The sequence below is a fragment of the Chaetura pelagica genome, unplaced genomic scaffold, assembly GCF_000747805.2.
Source record: "Chaetura pelagica isolate M959 unplaced genomic scaffold, ChaPel_1.0 scaffold111, whole genome shotgun sequence".
Classification (NCBI taxonomy): Eukaryota; Metazoa; Chordata; class Aves; order Apodiformes; family Apodidae; genus Chaetura; species Chaetura pelagica.
The window spans coordinates 2,161,128-2,181,081 of NW_009952153.1; the positions used below are offsets into that span (position 1 = coordinate 2,161,128).

The 19,954-nt window shown below is 40.3% G+C and overlaps 1 protein-coding gene across 2 annotated transcripts in view; it reads right to left on the minus strand.

Annotated features, from left to right (window-relative positions):
- FERMT1 (fermitin family member 1) overlaps positions 1-16,537 on the minus strand; it is a 17,081-nt gene extending 544 nt beyond the window's left edge. The window contains exons 1-14 of one of the 2 annotated variants that reach the window (XM_010007100.1): positions 16,372-16,537; positions 14,962-15,195; positions 13,335-13,473; positions 12,802-12,816; positions 12,538-12,747; positions 11,535-11,637; positions 9,877-9,984; positions 8,871-9,002; positions 8,675-8,724; positions 6,026-6,150; positions 4,629-4,735; positions 3,717-3,938; positions 2,927-3,051; positions 902-1,043 (exon numbers count right to left, since the gene is read on the minus strand). In XM_010007100.1, the coding sequence (XP_010005402.1) occupies positions 902-1,043; positions 2,927-3,051; positions 3,717-3,938; positions 4,629-4,735; positions 6,026-6,150; positions 8,675-8,724; positions 8,871-9,002; positions 9,877-9,984; positions 11,535-11,637; positions 12,538-12,747; positions 12,802-12,816; positions 13,335-13,473; positions 14,962-15,195; positions 16,372-16,522 (1,863 nt within the window). In that variant the 5' untranslated portion in view covers positions 16,523-16,537. Of the gene's footprint in view, positions 1-901; positions 1,044-2,926; positions 3,052-3,716; positions 3,939-4,628; positions 4,736-6,025; positions 6,151-8,674; positions 8,725-8,870; positions 9,003-9,876; positions 9,985-11,534; positions 11,638-12,537; positions 12,752-12,801; positions 12,817-13,326; positions 13,474-14,961; positions 15,196-16,371 lie in introns of both variants that reach the window. The other variant, XM_010007106.1, reaches the window with a different exon arrangement.
- Positions 16,538-19,954: the final 3,417 nt, after the last annotated feature.

Here is a 19,954-nt window from a genome sequence, read left to right on the forward strand (position 1 = left end):
GAATGGCGCGCCCGACTCTTTGTACGCTTAACCAATAACGTTTCGTGCTGTTCATTGTTGTGTGCTCACTTTAAGTCAGCTTCTGGGGAGTAGGTCTTGATTTCCAGCTACTGTCAGTTCGACAACCCAGCAAACCGGGGTTAATTGCCAACTCCTTTTTTTGGGAGGGATTTAAAGCATGACAGGCTCCGGCACAGGCAGCCTAGTAGGGATTGTACTGGTATCTCCTGACTCATGTGGATAGATGCGGATAACTGTATAAGCAGGAACAGTTTCCAGGCTGCTTTACATCAGGTTACACTAGTTCCACCCCAGAAATCTACAATTTACAGAGTTGGCTTCAAGCTTTCAACCCCAAACTCTCCAGTGGACAGCTGGGCAGCAGCTGGCCCCACTGAGCAGCCTTCAGCAGGGTCAGTGGCAGCCCTGGGTAAGTCACACAATGGATCTTCTTGCTCAGGACCACAGAGGGACACATAGGTCACGCCGTGGCCCTGCAATCTGTTTGGGATTTGAAAGCCAAACTGGGTTCCTGTATCCTGAGTTTATAATAGAGACTGAATCACCACAATTTGGAGGATGATGCATGAGCTAGACTACACAGAGAGTGACAGAGCACTTAACATAGTAGGCTGGAATTTACCTTTGAGTGTCTGTACTTCATCCCATCAAAATCAAGGGCAACTTCCAAAGAATAAGCTTGGTAGTAACCTTTTAAACTGGAGATGTTATAGTTTCTGACTCCAGACTCCATTAAGAAAATATTTAGATGGCTTATTTAATGTCTAATGTCACAACAAATTCAACATCTTTTCACTCTGAGGTTTAAAAAGATTGTTTGAAAGCATCCTCCAGTGCCTGAAATGTAGTAACTGAATGCAAAGATCCATTCTAGTTTTACCTGGCGTATTTCCCAGTTCACATTCCACTGCTTCATGTTGGAGAACCTCCATGTTGTGATAGGATCTCCTGTGGCTATATCTATTCGTATCAGCCTGTTATAGGACACCCCAAGCACATCATCCTTCTTGCTTCCTTTAAACCTGAAAAAAAACCCCCACAACCTTTGAGCAGATCTGGTTTGCAATTGTTTCTGTCTAGAGAAACATTTCACCTGCCCTTCTCTGAAAGTGCAAAACGTGGGAAAAGTCCCAACAGCCTGGGATTGAGGAAAGCTTTTCAGCATTTGTTATAAAGCAAAAATGTAGGCTAGTGAACCATGGAATAATGTAAAATGATCAGGCAGGTAGATCTGGCTGAAATCTTTCCAAGTCATTGTTTTCTGCTAAAAAATACTGTTCTGCCAAAACGCATGAATCTATTTTTACTGGAAAAATGTCAAAAATAATTTTCCTTGCTTCATTTCACTGATGTTTAAACATGTTCTTCTAGTTAATATTCACGTAAATGATATAAGCATATCAAAACAGATTTAATGCTTTATATTATATATCACCATTAATTTATCAAAACAACTGCTAGCAATATATGCATGTTTCTGAGTATAAATCACATTACAAAAGTATTACCATTTTAACATCCAACTTGTGATTAGAGAAGAAAAATAAATACAAAAGCATAAGAACTTTTGAGTGACAGAAATTTCTGCATTGGAAATAGCTAGGAAAAGATTACTTTGGTAAAGAAACTAATGCTAAAAGCTGGAAGAAATCTCATCTGTCTGCTTTTACTATTTTCAGATTTTGATCCTGTTTTTGAACCTTCTCTCCTTAAATGAAGTTGGCCATTAGGGGAACAATGTGACCTGGACCACAATGTGTGCCTCACTTAACGCCCATCAGTTTGCAGAAATTCACCACAAGTTGTTTTGCTCACACTACAAAATGCAGTTTAGGTGTTGGCTTTGCTTATTTGTTTAACAGGACTAGTGCTGACAGATGGGGCAAAACATCTGTGTCTATGTTAGTAAATTAAATTGTAACAGGGAACATTCCCAGGGACTGAAATGTTCTGTTCAATTCCTAGAAGAGTCCCAGGCAGAATTCCGGCTGGAACCAAGCAGTGCTTTCTCAAGTGACTCCCAGGTAGGGCTCAGGAACTGGAACTCCAAGGAGCAACATAATCTGGTAGTTCACATGCTGCCACTAGATTTTGGGAGGTCAGAGAGTTTAACAGTACAGATGTTCTGTGTTCTATGCCAGCGGGACTCTGTGCCAAAGACTGGTTCCCAGATGGTTCAATTTATACCACAGGTGATTCCTAAGTAGCCCTGGAAGAGGTGTTAAGCACAGATTAAGGAAGGTGAATCCAAGTCTAGTTGTCTGGTTGTGTCAGTACTTTTAAGTCTTTTGGTGCTTTGTCAAGGTAAGAGAATGCAGGTCAGAACCCTGCCCATATTCAAGGTAACTGTCCAGGGAAACTACTGTGAACACAACAGGACCTTTCTTGTGCTGGCTGTTCTTCCAGATTCACCTAAAAAAAAGGGACTGGATTTGCTGCTTTCTTAATTAAATGCCAAAGAAATTATGCTCAGGAAAAAGCATTTTTAAAATAAAATCAGATACAAAATAAAAAAAAATCTTACCAATTCAATAAGCAACAGATGGAGCAGACAAATATATTGCAAACCTGAGAACACCAACAAGACATGCATTTTTTTTATGTTTAATGAGTTTATGTCAATAAGGGTTTAATCCTAGTGGTATGTTACTTCAGGCAAAAACTAACACATCTGTATGAAAGCAGATATAATGGAGAGTCTCACTCCAGGAACAAAGCTACTGAGAGCTACTGCTAGGAAAAAAACCCACAACAAACAGCAGTATGGAAGTTACTACAATTAAAAAAAGACTGTGGGGAAAAAAAACAGAGACTGATTCCAGAACATGGATTCGAGGAACTTCCTGCAAATCACTGACCATGAACATGTTATGGCAGCTTGACATGACTGTAACAGTGTGATTACCTTACAATGTAGTAGGATAAGCCAAACTCGGGGAGGGACTGCCATGCTTGAATAAAACGCAGCTTGGCCTCCACTAAGGTCATCTGGGACACGTTCTGGTGGGCTTCCAAAATACGACCAGCCAACTGGGAAACACAGGAAGAGAGAAAGGGTTCAGTTGACCAGAGAACAAAAATACCCTTGCTTTCACTAAATCAAACAGCATTAACATGGAACACTCCATGTTCAGACACTTGGCCGTCACCATGGATGTACTGCAGGGAGCACTTGGGGACAGATCCTGAGGTACAAGGGCAGAACAGAGTAGCAAGGTCTCAGTGCCTGGGTTTGTTTTGCACTGGGTCTAGCTCCAGCACTCTGCTCTGGAGACCATGTACTGTGGATGGATAGGCTGAACTCTTTTGCAGCAAAAACAGTGGACAAGGAATAAGGTAGAGAGGAAGGAGAGGTACCCAGACAAAGAGGGAAGGAAGACACTTGTTTAAGATGTACACAGTATTTTCCTCTCCTTAAAAACCTCCCTTTCTTACTCTGAAGAGAAAAACAAGAGAACATGATGAGTGACTTAGGAGGCTGTGCAGAGTACTTAGGAGGAGTACTTGAAAGAAGTGCTGAGAGACCTGTCCCGTTGTTAATTTTAAAGAAAAGGCCTCTAGCTAAGTATCACAGGGACAAATGTGTATTGAAAGATGATTCTACTGTATGGTTTCCAAAGGCTGTTTTGATCCAGCCTCACTCCAAGCAGTCATTAGAACTCCCATCCCCAACCTTCAGGCCATGCCCAGGATACCTGCTTGGACTTGTATTTTTTGATATAACGTGGCGAGACGAAGCATTCTGGTTTCATATCTATGTTTTCTGGATCAGAGACAGCCTGGGCAGACATGGTCCAGTTCTTCATCTTTAGAAATGAAAGGATCTTGTGGACCTCGGGATGATAAGAGCTATCAGCCATCGTTTTGCCTTTTGAGGCTAAAACACAAGCAGCCATCCACTGAGCATATTGAGTCTCCTGCAACAAAGATTAACTGTTTGATATTTGTTGACAAACCATTTGATGGTCACTGCTCACACATCTTTCACTCTTTGATGAAGCCACTCTGGAATTATTCCGCTTAATTTGCATGGATATGTAGTTACCATAGTACTGATTGGGCTAGTTCCACCTACAGAATAGTTAGGTTTTAAATCTTCAAAGAAACCCAGTACTTTGTAATCGACTCTCTTGGAAATTTTATTGCATGACTATTTTCTACCTAATGAGCATTTTTACACAATTTGGATGGATACATTTCAGTAGAAATTAAATAAACTGAAATCAAATGTAAGATCCTCATCACACTACCCTCATCAGAATGGGGAGGGTTCTAATTAAGAGAACAGAAGCCAAACCCCATCCTTCTGAAAAAACAGAAGTAAATATTGTCATTTTTACTTTTTGATAGTATGCTATTTTTTTCTTTAGGGCAACTTTAGTTGGAAACTGGTGATAAACATAGAATTATTTTCCTTTTGTCCCCTCAATCATAAAATATTCATTAGACCATCACATAATTCCTAGATTTTACTAAATATGTAGATGATAAACTCTCTGCAGCATCCTAATTTTTCTATACCAATTCTAAAACAAGACAATGGGTCTTCTAGACAACCTGCCAATAAATCTGGAATACACTTTCCTGTGTCTCAGGACTGTACTCACATTTTCGCATCTTAAATACACTTCATTCATGCCATCAGCAACAGGAATTAGTAACTTGATTCCAAACTTCTTTGCTGCAACATTTACATCTGGTACAACTTCACATCCTAGTTCACAGAGAATTAGAAAAAAAGGAATTTATTTAATTACTACATCACTAACTTTAAGTACTCATTAATACTAAAGAACAGTACTTAATAGAGGCTTTGAGGTGAAGGGCCAAGGCTTTTGAAGCTTAGGCCTGTTCTAGCTTTCTGTTCTAGTTCACTGCCTGGTCTGGCTTGCCAGGGTGATGAATGCTCTGAGCTCAAACTGCATGTTAGTCAATGTGGAAGAGAAAAGGATGTGAGTGCTCTCAAAGCCTCAGCCTCATCTCAGGAAACATTCAGCACTTAAAATGGAGAGGAGCTGATGTGATAGGCACTTTTGGAAATTTTATCCTAAGTGACTTGCCTGGACTATATTTTCAGAAGCAACTTAGTAGTAGTGACAATGGGATGTGGGTGACATCTGCAACAGAGTTGTTGTAGAACTCTGGGCACCATGTCGATGGTGCTTCTACAGGCCTTCTGGATTCAGCTGGAGTTGAGGTTGCCTACAGTTCCACTTTGTATCAAGGGACACCAAGTCTGTGGGCTACCCTGGCTTGTTTTGTACCATGCATTTATCTAACCTACTGAGGATATGCAGATTGGTATGCAGAGCCATTTGTTCACAGGGTCAATCTTCGTTCTATAAAAAAGGCTTCTTCTAGGATGAATCCTGGGCATCACTGGTTCCCTGATGCTGAATAAATGATGTCCCTGCAGGAGCAGATAGATGGAGGCTGTATGTAGTGCTGGTGTTTGCTGTGTGTACACCTGGGGTTCCTCCTCCAGAAGTACCTAAAGCTGGCTGTAGCTATGGAAATCCCCATGTATGAAACAAACATGGTCCAGAGAAGGTCTTGGAGCTGGCCCTGTGCAGCAGTATGGAGGTGCAACCTATGGCATTCTTGTCCCCTGCATCATCCGTAATCCTCTACTACCTGTGTAGTACCTGCAGTTGCCAAGGACAGAGGTGAGCACTACCAGTTAACAGAGAGTAAGTAAAAATATTCAGAAATAAAAGTCACACAGATCACATTCTCTATCTGACTCATCTTTAAGTGAATTCAGAAATCCAGGGCATTTTGTAAACTCAGTCCAGATAATCTTGGTTTGCACTAAGCTATTGAATCCTTTTTGTTTAGACCTCCTCCTCAGATACAGTCTGCCTGCTTCAGAGTGTCCATCACTGAAAAAGTTCCAACACTAAATGCTACTATGCTTGCCTTCCTGCCTCTTGCAGGGATTCCCTGATTTATTCACTTCATGAATGTGATGGAAGAAGGAAAGAAAGGAAAAGAAAATTCCTACCTTTTAGGTTTATTTTCTCAATAGGTTCTCCCTGTGCAGATTCCTTGTTTTTAAAATAAGATACTGAAGTGTCTTTAAAGACAAACCAATATGGCTTGATAGCTTTGAGTGACAGCTTCCTGGGCCTAAAGAAAAGGGAAGTTATGTTTATATTGAAATGTACAAATTGCTAAGTTACTAAAAAATATTACTGTGGATCTCAGATTGCTCTGAGGTCATACACATGGCTTCAGCTGAGCTACTCATACTTGTGTCAGTGATGGAGGGCAAACATCTGGAACCAACACTGCACCCAAGCTATCCCAGGTATGGATGGTTTTTTACCCCAGATTCTAGTTAAATCTTATCATCTTCTTTGTGGTTTGGTTTGTTTTGTCTTCTTTCTCTTGTTTTCATTTTTTTCCCCCTTCCATTCCTAATCAAAGCCATTTCCTTCTAACAAAGACTAATTCTGTTTTTTACATGGACTCAGTAACAGTAATGTGACCCACAAGTTTGCTCACATGCACTAGAATTAGCTTCGGTTTTTCATTACCTCTTTGTCTAGAAGATTTGTACCCATAAAACAAAATTGTAAGGAAGCAGAGACCCATCTTCCTGGCTTTATCTGTAGAGTATCAAACACAACAAAATTCTATTCCTTCACTAAGTTTACAGAGGTTCTGTAACACTCCCCCAAAAGGTAATAGTTTAAGTAATTTTCTTCCACTAGGGCAGTGTTATTCCAGCTCCTCACATATGCAGATAGATGGATCTAATAATAAATTTAATTATTTTACTTTATTTCAATACTTTGCTAATGCAAACTGATTTCTTTCCTAGAGTAAATTTAAAAGTATCTACCTTGGAATTGAGAAATACTAATGGTCAAACATGATCACTGTGCCAACCCCACCTCAGTGAGATTAAAAATTATATTTGTACTAAGAATACACCAACAAAGCCACAGAGGAGTGTGTGTGTGGGAATAAAATCCCAGTTTCAATATATTTCAGGAGAGAAAACCAGGGGTATTAGCACTGTTTTAGTAGAGAAATACTCCACAACTAGGTACAAAGGTCAACAATGAAGTTAAAAAGAAGGAAAAAAAAAATGCACACTCTGTTTTGTACTTCTCTTTAAATCTAAGATGATGGTACCAAGAATATACAGCAAGCTGAAAACCACTATTTATTATACTTGCTCTTGCCTTCTCCAGGGCCTTTCTTGAAATCATAGTTTAGAAACCTTTCCAGAAAATGGTGATTTTTATGTGTAAATTAAAAAAATAACCTGGGCTTTCAAAACTGGCATATATTTTGGCTTTTAATTTTCCAGTACAGCAACAAAAATCTGCAAAAATAAGGGACTATAAAGTTTTTCAACTATAAAGTTTTTTATTTTTTAATCTGCAAAAGTTGCTGTAAACTTTTTGAAAGCTTTTTTTTTTTTTTTAAATATTGTAATTCTCCACAATATTGTCACCCATGTGGAACTAATATTTACTAGTGTGCAGATGTGATGCATACTGTGAATAAAAGTTCACTATATGAGCAGGCCCAGCAGTGTGACATGCAGAGCTTTGCACTTAGGTTTATAATTAAGCAAATAATTATAGTAACAAAAGAAACATTTTACACCTTACTAATTTCTACAATGTCTTAGGTTTAGTAAGTGATTTATCATGTATACAGGACATTTTTCGTTATGAAAAATAATGACTGAATGTTTTTAAAAGCAAACTTCTCTACTGCTGGGGAAAAAGAAACAATCCATTGTTAGAGGTGAGTAACTGACAGAGCATAAAAGGCTTAAATTCCCTTTCATCTTAAGCCATCTTACTAATTTGAATGTAAAAAAAAATTCTAAACTGGAAATTAATAATTAACAGTTCTTAACAACAGTTAACAGTTTTCAAGTGCAATTTTAAGTTCATTGACTGCAGAACGAATCTGATAAGTATTTGTGCAACTGAAATCTTTTATCTTTCTAAAAGACTATTTTGTGATAAAAGGCATGACAGACTTGAGGTCACTGCAGTCATTTAAATAATGCATAAATCAAGATACGATAGTGAGATCACAGAACTGTACTTTCCTCAGTTTGCTTATTTAGGTGAGGTATTACTGATCTGGTTTACCATACTGCTACTCCAACTTGGAACTCATTTTGATATTAGAAACAGACTCCATGTATGGTTAGAAAGGGGTAATATGATTGTTTCTTTTGTTTAAAAAAGATAAATAATCCCCAGGGTTGCTTTCAGAAATTCTTCTCAGGGAGAGATGAAAGGTTTGTTGTTTGCTTGTTTTTTTATTTTATTAGCTTTTCATTGGCAGGACTCAGTAAAATGTAATTGAAAACAAGACCACAGACTTTCTTATTTAGAGATAATTGATGAGCACTAGGAGCCTGGTCTTTTATTATTAAGCATATGTATAGCTACCCCAGCACCCCAAGAGCTAGAAAGATTTGCTGAAAATCTTGCTCAGAAGCAGTAAGAGAAAGATTAGAAGAGGACGTTATTAGGATAGTTAGGCCTATCTGGTGTGTTTGTTGATTTATAACCGCAGGATCTACTGTTAGATTAGAACGAAAAACTCAAAAGATATCTCTTGTATGGTTAAGCTTTTGGTTTTCTATATTTTATTATTAGTTTTAATAACTCACCTAACTAGCCTGAGATTATCAGCAAGTTTCGGGATGTCTGTGATGTCCTCCTATCAGGAATAATTAGGAATAGTTTTAGTACAATGCACTTTGTAATCATCTGTTGACTCTGCTAAAAAATCAGGAACCAGGCTGGCTCATCACAGTCCATATGTTTGACACAGTGAAAGCAATTCAGGGATCCAAAAGGACATACCAAAATGTTACTTGTGTTTCCGCCTTCCAATGTCACTTCCAGATTAGAAAGTGCAGCTTCTACTTCATCTACTTCTGATTCACAGGTGAAATCTTGTGTCTCTGATGATAATGATAACTTGCTTATATGATACTAAACAAAACATCAAATATTAAGTCAAGATATTAATTAGCAACACACAATCAGAGCATATTAAAATAGGCTATTTGGTCTTCTGGGACAACAGCATAAAGTTCTGCAGCATGGAATCATGGGGGGTTTCACAAGGAAACAGGTATGTCCGCTATGATCTCCACTGCAATTACTGATAACAGTTTCCATTTTAAATGCCAGTGTCTTATTCCTTTACTGGATAATCATCATTTTTTGTGAGGCTGACTCAGTGCTAACATTTCCATCCCTAGTACTTTTAGCTCCAAGTGCCATCCGCACCAGGTGGAAACTTGGCAGCAAGGTTCTGTGGTGGTCTGCACAAGGTGGGCCGTGGGTTTTTTGGCAGCTCTGTTTACATTTAAAAGGAAAGAATATATTATTAATAAACATTTGTGTCTTATTACCTACAGTAAGGAATTAGGTCATGTTCAGTTTCTATGTAATCCATGGTGTCCCTACCTTCACATTGTGCTATAGCTTTTTTGGGGTCTGTTGTGAATTTATGTCTGTGTTAAAGAAATTTTCAGGCAGAATATGTATGTGGCAGGGGAGTAACTGGTATTGGAAGCAATGCTTCATAGTGATCCCCTGCAGAACAGACTGGTATCAAACCTACATCCTGGGTACAGTTTGCTTTTAAGAATGTTATCTTCCACAGTTGTGTCAGTTTAAATAATGCTGTGCTGCTACTGAATTTATTTGGCTTAGTTGATGGATGCTGCTTTTTGTTTCTCACTCTAATAGCAGACCCCCAGTCTAAGCAGAGCTACTGGCCTAGGCTCTAGCTAGTCTTGCCCTAGCTTGTGCCTGCCTCTCGAGGAAACAGGTTTTGCAACTTGGATCAAGTACGTGCCTGTAGTGCAGCGAAGATCAGCATTTCTTCCTCTGTGCAGTCAATTTCTTCTAACAGGATGGCCCAACGGGCTTGTTCGTATATTTGGTTTATTCGCACGGCATCATACTGTAGCAAAAAAGAACATTGGTCATCAATGACCATCAAGATACAGATTTAGATCAGCTGCAGCAGTTAGGCTGAAGCCATGAAGGTTGTTTCCTTCCTCCCCCACCTCTGCCCTGCTGTATGTTCCCATCCTTCTCTTGTACTAGCTTGTGTGATTGTGTGTAGGGTCACAGTGGCTTGCTGATCCAGCAGAAAATTAATCAGGAGTCCTTGGCTGAAGGAGAAGGGGAGATTAGGACATCCTTTTTTGTGGTAGAAAGCCTTGGACTGGCTTAACTGAAATGTGAAACCACATTATGAGAGTGAAAATAATGTGACACGGCTGATAGGAATGTGTCATTTAACAGCTTGCTACTGCCAAAAGACAGAAACTGTTATTCCCCACTTCCCCTCTCTGCTCTTGGCTTTTTCAGTTCTGGTTTTATCTTTGCACTGGCTTGACATTTGTCAGATCCTGCTGTGAACTGCTTCACTGTTTCTTGGATTCACTGTTTTTTGGATAGTGACTGTTTCTTATTATCTACTTGGTTAATAAGCTGAAGTGACTCACAGAAATATTCAAGCCCCAGAGCTGGTGAAATGTAGATGATGAGAGGGTAAACCTTGGAGTGTGACCTCTCCCAGTAGTAGTGAGCTTTTGAGTAGCCTGAGGCTGTTTTGGGTTATTTAATCCTACACCTCCATGGCTGGGTAGAGCAAAGAAGGGAGATGTTTGGGCTGCTGATGTTGAGACATGTATGTGAATTTTAGTGGGGATGGCATTTCACCCAAAAAATGTGCCATGTGAACTAGAAAGTGCCCTTCTGTTTATCTGAAATGAAAGAGTTTTACACAATTTACAGAAAATAAAAATGTGAAGCCCAAATCCTCTACAATTTGTATTTGAACTCTTGTTCATTTACCCTGGTCAATGATTGTGCTCCAATTTCACTAAATGTCTCACACAAACCCTAAAAACACTGGCTTAATACAACCATCATGACTGAATCTTAGTGGAAGTAAAGGCAAACATGAGGCAACTTGGGAAAAATATTTAAGCAATTTTTGAAGACTTAAGTGTTATTTTCAAACAGGACTTATTTGCTCAACTTTCCAAAGTTATTTAATCACCTGGTTACATTGAAATAAATTAGATTAAAGTGCCTGAATGCTCCTGAGTGCTTCAGCCCAGTAAAGCTGAATATTCAGTGAAGGGCAGTGGAACATAAATGTCATTTTAAAGTCCATCATTTAGGGTACTGTTGGTTTAGTTTTCCCCTTAATTTTTCTTGTTAAAAGAGAGAGAAAAAGTAAAACAGCCCCTCTGGAAATCTGGATATTGTTCTGGTGTTCTTCAGATCTCATCTTTACAGTCAAAATCTTATTTCAGGTAAGGAACAGTGATTCATTGTCCAGAGGGGAAAAGTGCAGGCTTAGCTTAAGGGCAGAAGTTTAATTTTATTTCTGAAGGGCCTGTAACAAATCCTAGCTAAATTTCAGTATGCTTGTGCTATAGCTCCTTGACATGAAAGCAGGCAAACAATGAATAGCAATAAAAACAAAGCTCTTACTTTTGGATTCAAATCAAAGAAAGTGTAATATTTAAAGCGTAAAAGAAGTTGATCATCCTCCAGAATGCCTTGTTCCATAAGTGATCGAGATGAATCTAGCCAGCTGTGGAAGAAAACAACCCACAGATTGATCTGTACAGGAAAAACTATCACACCTGCAGAGCTCCAATGTACTTGTGAAACAAAAGTGGGAACACGCAGCTCTAATTCCTGCAAGTCTCCAGAAAATGGAAGGTGGAATGTTCATATGGATACCTAAAATCTTCCTGTTTTTACTCCAAAACTGTTCAAAACAGCAGGAGTAGATGCCAGAAACGGAGCAGTAAGTAGTTGTGGGGCGGCTTATGCCAATAAGATCCTTTCCTCTTCATCTCCAGAAATGTGAGATTCATTTAAGCCTGGGCAAAAGTATACCTGTATATTTAGAACTCGTGCTTTTCATTTCACTATTTGGTGTTTTGTAATTCTAGCTACTTCTGTTCTCCAGTGAAATCCAATTAAAGCATCAAAGTCACTATTAAATGCTCCACAGATCTAAGAATGACAATCCATCTTTTAATGCTAGAGGGACAATTCTGTCAAACACTTGCACCACCAAACCCCCAGTGCTCTGTATTCTTCTGTGATGTACAATAACCAATATTTGCTTATGCATCATTCAGTAAGTCATCTATTTGCAACACTTCAGAGCTTCACTGAATTTATCTACATTTGTATTTCCTGGCCATTTAAAGCCTTTTGAGCTTTCTCTTCAAACTGTTCTTTAGCTGTGCCCACAGTGCTGAACTGAGTTTGCCTTCATCTAACAACAGAGTTTAGTCCAGAGCCTGCACTGTTACATCATTCATAACTTCAAAACAAAATTACCTAACCAAGAATATTGAATAAGGAACAAAAATATTATCAGGGGGTTGTTTTCAAATTCTGCTTTACTTGTACAAAGCTGGATTAATGCTACCCTTGCTAAGCCAGCTAATGAAGATCTCAAAGAGAGGTACCTTACCCCGCATTGAGTTTGGCTTTGTCAGCTAAAGTCCGAGGCTGGTACATCTCTGCTAGTGTTTCTGGAGAGTAGCTGGGATGACTGAAGGTGAGGATGCTGCAGTTCTGCTCAGTCAAGGGACTGTCGCTGGACCAAGTAATTGTAGAAGAAGCTGGTGTCCCACTGCTGGGATCATAAAGGGGTGTAACGACTTTACTAGATAAACCTGGGCTTCCTGCAAATTAAAAGAGCAAAGTATTATTCCAGGGAAAAGTGCCTTCTGACGTAGGTAGTCCACCCCTTTCTATCACAGAAGACTTTTCTCTAAAGACACTCTCCTATTTCTGCTGTTTACAGCAGGCCTTGTCCTTTCACAGGTGAAGTGACATCAGGGCCAGAAATTGTGTTGCTCATTGAGATATCTCAGTTGTGTTTGAGATAGGGAACACATGCTTTCAAGCCTTTATTTCTCCTTTTCTTTGCAGGTTGCCAAAATTATTGAATATTTTAAGAGTGGTCTCACATTTCCAAAGAGCAGCAGCACATCCTGTTTGCAGGGCCACAGGTGATCACGTTTTCTGGCATAGCTTTTCTCACATCAATGGAAAGGAAAACATTTTAAAAACAACTGAAGAATATTGGTGTAGTGGAGATTTTAGTAACTTCTTGAAGCCACTAATTTCAGGCCAACTGTGTCTGACCACCATCCTACATTAAACTGGTCTCCCTGGTTTTAACTGTGTAGCAAAGGATTTCTTCCTCTTTTTGACTTTCAGTCAGAAGAACAAAATCATGTTGGTTTTTCATTACCTGATAACCCAGAACTCACTGGAGAGTTGCACAGGTTTAAAATATCTTCTGTAACTGGTTCTTTGCTGTTCTTGTCTTTTTTCTTTTTCTTTTTGAGGACATCTTCTGACTGCTTCAATAAAGAAAGTTCTTCCGACCGTCTAATATCTACAACAGCAATTTGGGAAGTGAAGCAAGATGAAATATTTCAAAGTTAGCAGCTTACATTACAAAAAAAAACCCCATGGTTGGTAATAGCATTTGAGGAAGCTCCATGTTGCAATCTGAATTTTATTTTTAGCAGGTTGAAAGCAGTAGCTGTGGAAAATCCAGTAACTCAATAAAAAGCCAAAGACTTTGGGCTGTGAGAGCGAGTTTTGACAGGATTTAAGCCTACTTTTGTAGCAACAGTTACTGTGTTTTAGAACACCAGGTAAAAACACTTTCTCCCTAATGGCTCTACAATAATCTTTGAGCATAATAATCTCAATGAAAAGTCTGATTTATGGATAAGCAAGAACAGAAGTGGAACCACTGTATTTAAAGTTTGTGCCTTTTATGATTCACTGAATTTCACGTACAAGATTCTGTCTTGCCTATACACTATTCCCTAATGCACTGCTGAGCCAGACATCTACTGTCAGTTGCAAACCTGATACTTCGTTTCTGAAAAACACACTTATCCTGGCATAAGCAAAGATATTTTTTTGACAGTATTCAGTCATGAGAAGAGCTACAGGGCTCCTGGACTGACTCAATCTGGAATAAAAATGTAGGTAGAAATTTTTCATTCTGCCAAATGTGAGTTGAACAATTATGGCATTATTTTACCAGATCTGTTAAATGTAATAGAGATACACTATCACTTTCACAATCCAGTGCTAGAAGATGCAATTGAAAGCTACATTGTGGCCACTGAGGTGGTAAATGCCTTCCAAAGATGAATGTGTTATTGGCCTCAGCTTTGAAGATCTAAATTAAAGGATCCCTAAAACTAAGGAATCCTGAAGACTGTTTACGGACTTGACTGATCCCTGTGGATGACAGGCACGTAGGTCTGGCATGCTCCAGAACCTCATCCCTACTTGGTGGTGCTCCATTGTTGGAAAGAGCAGGTTGAATGTTGCAACACATTCACAAGCATGCCTGGGGTAGCTGTGTATGCCCTGGCTGCAAGAGGCTTGGGCACATAAAAGTTCTAAAGATTTAAAACATATAAATACATATTACCAATAGGCTGAATTGAATAATGTTAGTGAAAGTAGGTGATGAACCGGTGGACACCAGTAAAACTGGCTATGCTGAAAGCTGGTGATAAGCTCAGGCTCTTAGTTGATGGTACTCAGTGGTCTCAGTAAGTGAGACCAAGTCCTGCTCAAGGACAAGGAACCCCGCAAACCCATCAGTAGGCCTTTGACTGTCTGGTACTCCTGCAGCTCAGGGGACACAGTTCTGACACTGTTTGCATTGGTTATCACAAAGGCTGAGAACCACAGATGTGCACTGGATAATAAAAATAAAATGTCTTTTGATCTTGAGTCAAGTCAGTCAAATTTCTCCTTGAGCTAAACTGTTTTGTAAGGACTTCACATCACAACAAAGTCACCTAATAAAATGCTCCAACTTAGCTGCCAGAGGGTATGTAGTTTTACTTACTGAGAATTTTGCAGATGTCACTGACAGCTCTGAATACCACAGAAGAGAAGCTGACTTTCAGTCTCACAGTCTTCATGTTTGGCAAGCGAAGCCGCAGCATTTTGTGTTGAGTAGTAAAGATCAGCTTAGCATCTGCCTGCACCCCACATTTATCGAGTGTCCAGTGGGTTTTCAGAAGCCAACATTTTTTTTGCTCCCACCAAAAAGCATAGTCTGACCAATCTTGTGGTATTTCTAGGAAAATACAAAATGGTCATTAAAAAACTATGGAGCAAATACACTAACAACTCGGTTTGGAAACAGGAGAATATATTACATGAAAGTAGCAATTGCAGTTCCTAGACCCCATTTTCTGAATACTTGTGGCAGTTACTGGAAAGTTAACTTTGTTCTCCCTGAAGAGTTAACCTAGATGCTGATTATGGCACTGCCTTAATCTTGCACATATGCGGAGGGAAATTGTATCTCCTGAATCTGGTGCTATACATGGTCCAATGCTGCTTGGATTGTACTGGGATATGGACTAGTAACAAGGGTACTCACTTCACAACTTGATAGCACAAGCCAAAAATCCTTCCACAAAACCTTGTGCACCTAGATGGGTGCAGTTTCTTCCACAATCTTCTGGGAAGCATCAGTTGGTGACTGAAGACTTGTAGATTTAAGAATTCCAGGAAAAAGAAAAATGCCTGAAGAATGACTTGCTTAAGAAAACCCTGTGGTATTGATGTAATAATTAAATACCATACTAGCATGTATGTTCCTATCATTCTGTAGCCTCAGAGTACAGATTATTATTTTGGGACACAGCTCCATTTGATGACTTTGAGTTAAAGAAGCACTGACTTGCTATGACTGTACATAGGGTATTTTTTACCTTTCAACTCCCAACTTTGACTTGGCCAGTCTCTGCTCTTCACAGCTGTTCCCCACTAGATATTTGCAATGGATAGCATGGCTCAGAGTTTGGCTAGAATGCTACTACAACACAGGAAAGAGTAATTTCTGAAATGCCTTTGTAACAACTAATCCTGTCTCTTTGACTGCTACAGGTGGATAAATAGGGTATCAGCTACCAATATTACCCCTCAAATCAGCCACCTATAAAATCTACCTGAAAAGGGAGTTGAATAGTTAGCCTAAGTCAACTGTATTTGTCCTAACTGGAAGACAAAATCAAAGTAGAGTTTTGTTTGCACTGTGATAGTGCAGAGGCTTTAGTCAAAGGCAGGGAGGGGTTCTGGCCACATAAAAACCCTGCGTCTGCAGCACCCATGTGCTTGGCATATTATTGCAATGAAGTAAGCAAGGCAGTGCCATTTCAAAATGTGCAGGAGCCTTTTTTTGTAGAAGGAAAGCTGCATACATTATTTTAATAACACTGTGTAAATTAAACAGGTCTTTACTCACTGATTTGTTCTGCTAATTTCAGCATCACTCCTCCAATATGAAGGTCCCCTGTGACCTGTAGTAAAAATTCCTTTTTTATCTCTTCATGCTGATGATCAACTATTACCAAGAGCTCCCAGGAATGAGATCCATATTCACTTGAGGAAATCATTTTGGAAAGGTCTATGTAAGCTCTGCAAAAACAAAACAAACAAGCCAAAACCAAATAAACAAGCTTCTCTCTCTGAATCAAATGCAGAGTCGTAAAATACTTCCATGCTGCCAAGACTTCGCAGTGGCCTTGGCTTGAATTTCAGATGTTTTATCTTGTTACCTCTGAACTAGACTCTGCTCCTGTGACTGATTACTGTTGTAAGACAGGCATGTGGGATTTTTTGTTTTTTATTGTGATGTTGCCCCCTCTTTCCCTACTCAAGAGTCCCCAGCTGGGTAGAGTTTTACCCAGGTTTGCCCACTACACAATGCTAATCTGCCAGTCTGGACATCACAAAGCCTGCAGTCGTGGGTGGGATCTGTTTTGGCAACCTGTCCATTGAACAAAGGAATTTCTTTGACTTGTACACTTATAGCTGTAATTGTCACTGCAATTGAAAGTTTACACTTGCAGTTCTGCCAGCTTGGTCCCGTGGGACCAAAACCAACCAGAATTTTTAACTGCTCAGGTGGATGTGAGGGGAGACAAATAATTTCAATGGCTCTCTGCCAGCAATGTCCAGGCACTCAACTGCAGTTTCTGCTGGTTGTCTGCTTGCACAGAGATGCAGGCATGTAGCCTGTCCCAGTGGGATGAACCTTCTGAAATCCCACCAGATTCTGGCCAGGACAGATTAACAGTAATCACGCCAAGCCAAACTAGAGAAGATGCTTAAAGTAGAGGCTGTGGTTATACCAGTACAGTTCTGCTATTTACTGAAGAAAGAGCTTGTAGGTATAAAGTGATATTGCAGGAAGGATTTGGGATATTTAACCACTGAGAGAAGATATCAGATTAGCACTCAGTGTCCTGTCAAACTGAACCCTAAGAAACAAGCCTTTGCAGTTGAAGCTAAAGCAGCAGATGGCTTCCATTTATTGCAGACTTTCAGCAATACCTGAGAACCCAAGTCACAGGCAGATACTCTGTCTGTTAAAGGTGCCGTACAGACTGCTTTCAATGTAAAAAATCACCAGGAGTTGTTTACTAAGAAGGCTAGAGGAGATGTGATTACATTAACAGACTTTCAAAAAGAAGCATTTAGTAATTTAAAGCCTTTAGCCTAAGTGTGAGGTCAGGACCAGAAGAACAAAAACTGTTGTCACAGGTGAGGAGTGAGAGAAGGAATGACCTTTTGTAGGACTGACTGCAGGACAAGATCAGACTAGCTGAGGTTATACTAATGTAAAATTAAGCTAAAGGTTAAATATAGCATGCCTAGAAACAGGCTGAAAATTTCAGTTCACCTATTTACCCAGTTTGTAATAACAAACCCATTAGATAATAAAAGAGGTTTTTAGTGCCAAAAGATACTACTCCAGGGCAGAACCCAGGTCAATGTTCATTCCGAGGATCCCTTCCAGAGGCACAAGGTGGCTCCTGCATCTAACATTACAGCTTAATGTTCCCCAGACTTTCAAGTCTTACTCATGTTTCTTAACATCTTAGGGTTTAAGAATTTCAACAGGAATACTTGGTATTTTGTTAAATTGCGTATCATGCAGTATTTGTATTATGGAGTCCAACATAAATCAAAGTCATCTAACAATTTCAGTGAAATTCTTTTAAAATCAGAACACTTGTGTTGTAGACTTGGTTCCTTGAAACTCCTTTGGGCCTAGGCCACACCTGATGTCTACCCTACCAATATAAAATTCAATATCAAATGGATAATAGAAATGTGGTGGTAAAGACAAATTCTACTAACAAGGAAAAGTGATTCCAAAGGTAAAGGCAATGAAAGTGTATCTTTTAAAGATTGGATTGATCCCTGCCCTAAATGAATGACAATATAAACAAAACTCTATGTCCGGCTCAAAAACATCCTTTTAGGAGAAAATCACCTTACCGAGGAGTTTCAGTAGGACACTGCTGGGACTCTGCCCTGAGATTCTAAAATCACGGTGACTTATAGGCAGCCCCAACTCAGAAAACTGCAGCTGCATAATCATGTGACTCCAACAGGCTAATTTTCACTGAGAAACAAATGCTATTTTTAATGATGTTCTTGGATGTGCCAGCCTACGCCTTTTCACCAGGCCCTAAACCAACACGAGCTGATACTTTTCCCAGAGGTTTGTTTGTTTTGCCTTGGTAAATAAAGACATTGTGTAGGTCACTGGAAAACACTATGGCTTTCACACCTTTGGGACAGAGCTGGGATTTTTAATTTGCTGTGTACCACACGGATGTGCTAGTTCAGGTGTGCATTAAAGCACAGGGGAGGGGAAGGGCTGTGCCTCTTCTGAAGGCACCGTGTCCAAGAGAGAGCTCCTGAGATGCTCTCCCAGGCAGATGAGGCTTTCAGTACAAGGGCAAGTTGTAAAGGACAGTTATTGTTGCGTTATATTCCCAGCAAAACAAAAATACTGACTTTAGAATAAATTCAGAATGTCACTAGTCATGCTCCAAAGAGCCAATAACAGCTTTAAAAACAAATGAATCTACAACTGGCTTAAGCATGAGAACCACATGATTTCATTTCAGAAGGACAGGTATGAAACAACTATACTTTTGCCTACACTTAGTCCCCTGGAAGTCATTTTCACAGAAAACCAGTCTCATCTGCCTTTTTGCGCCGGCAAAAACATTTGGGAGCTGAGCCGGATTTAATTTTTTTTCCCTTTTAAAATTTGTCTGAACTCCCCAATCTACTTCTGCATTCAAACGCTTGAGCTGACATGGGTGACAATGAGCAGCAGGGTGGGTGAAACTCATTCTTTCATTGACGCTGGCTTGGAAAGCCACGGCCCCAGTGCTGCTCATCCCTGCTCCTCCATCGCTCCTTGACGCCGTTTCCTTCCCGCTTCCTCTTCACAACCAAGAGGGTTTAGTTCGATTACAAGAAAACACGAACACTTAGCAAGAGAAGGCAGCACAGACACAGCCAAGTCTCCACCAAGGGGCACGGCCAAGGGGCACGGCCAACCAACCACGGTGTGTTAGCGCCCAGAGCAGCCCCAGCTGCCGGGCCGTGCCCGCCTCACGCCTCAACCTCCGGCTCCGGGATCTGCCCTGGGAACGGGCCCCAGTTCCCGGGCTCCACGTGGGTTGCACGGCCTGGCACAGGGACATGGAACAGGCCAGAAACGTGGCTTCAGGCTGGCTGTAGTCAGTGCTTCTACAGAGCGTGTCAGCCAACCCGGCTGTATATAAAAAACAAGCAGCAATTACTGTGCAGACTGAGCCCTCTGCAAACTTCAGCCCCCGTCGCGCTGAAGCTCAACCCTTGTGGTTGGAAACCCGGGAGGATGTTGGTCGCGCTGAGGCGCAGAAAGATCAACTGAAGCGGGGGAGGGAGGGGAAACCAGAGTGTGATGTCTCCCACGAACACTTCCGAGGCCAGCGGGTGCCCGGGCAGCGCCTGGAAGGTGCCTGCTGGGAGGGACG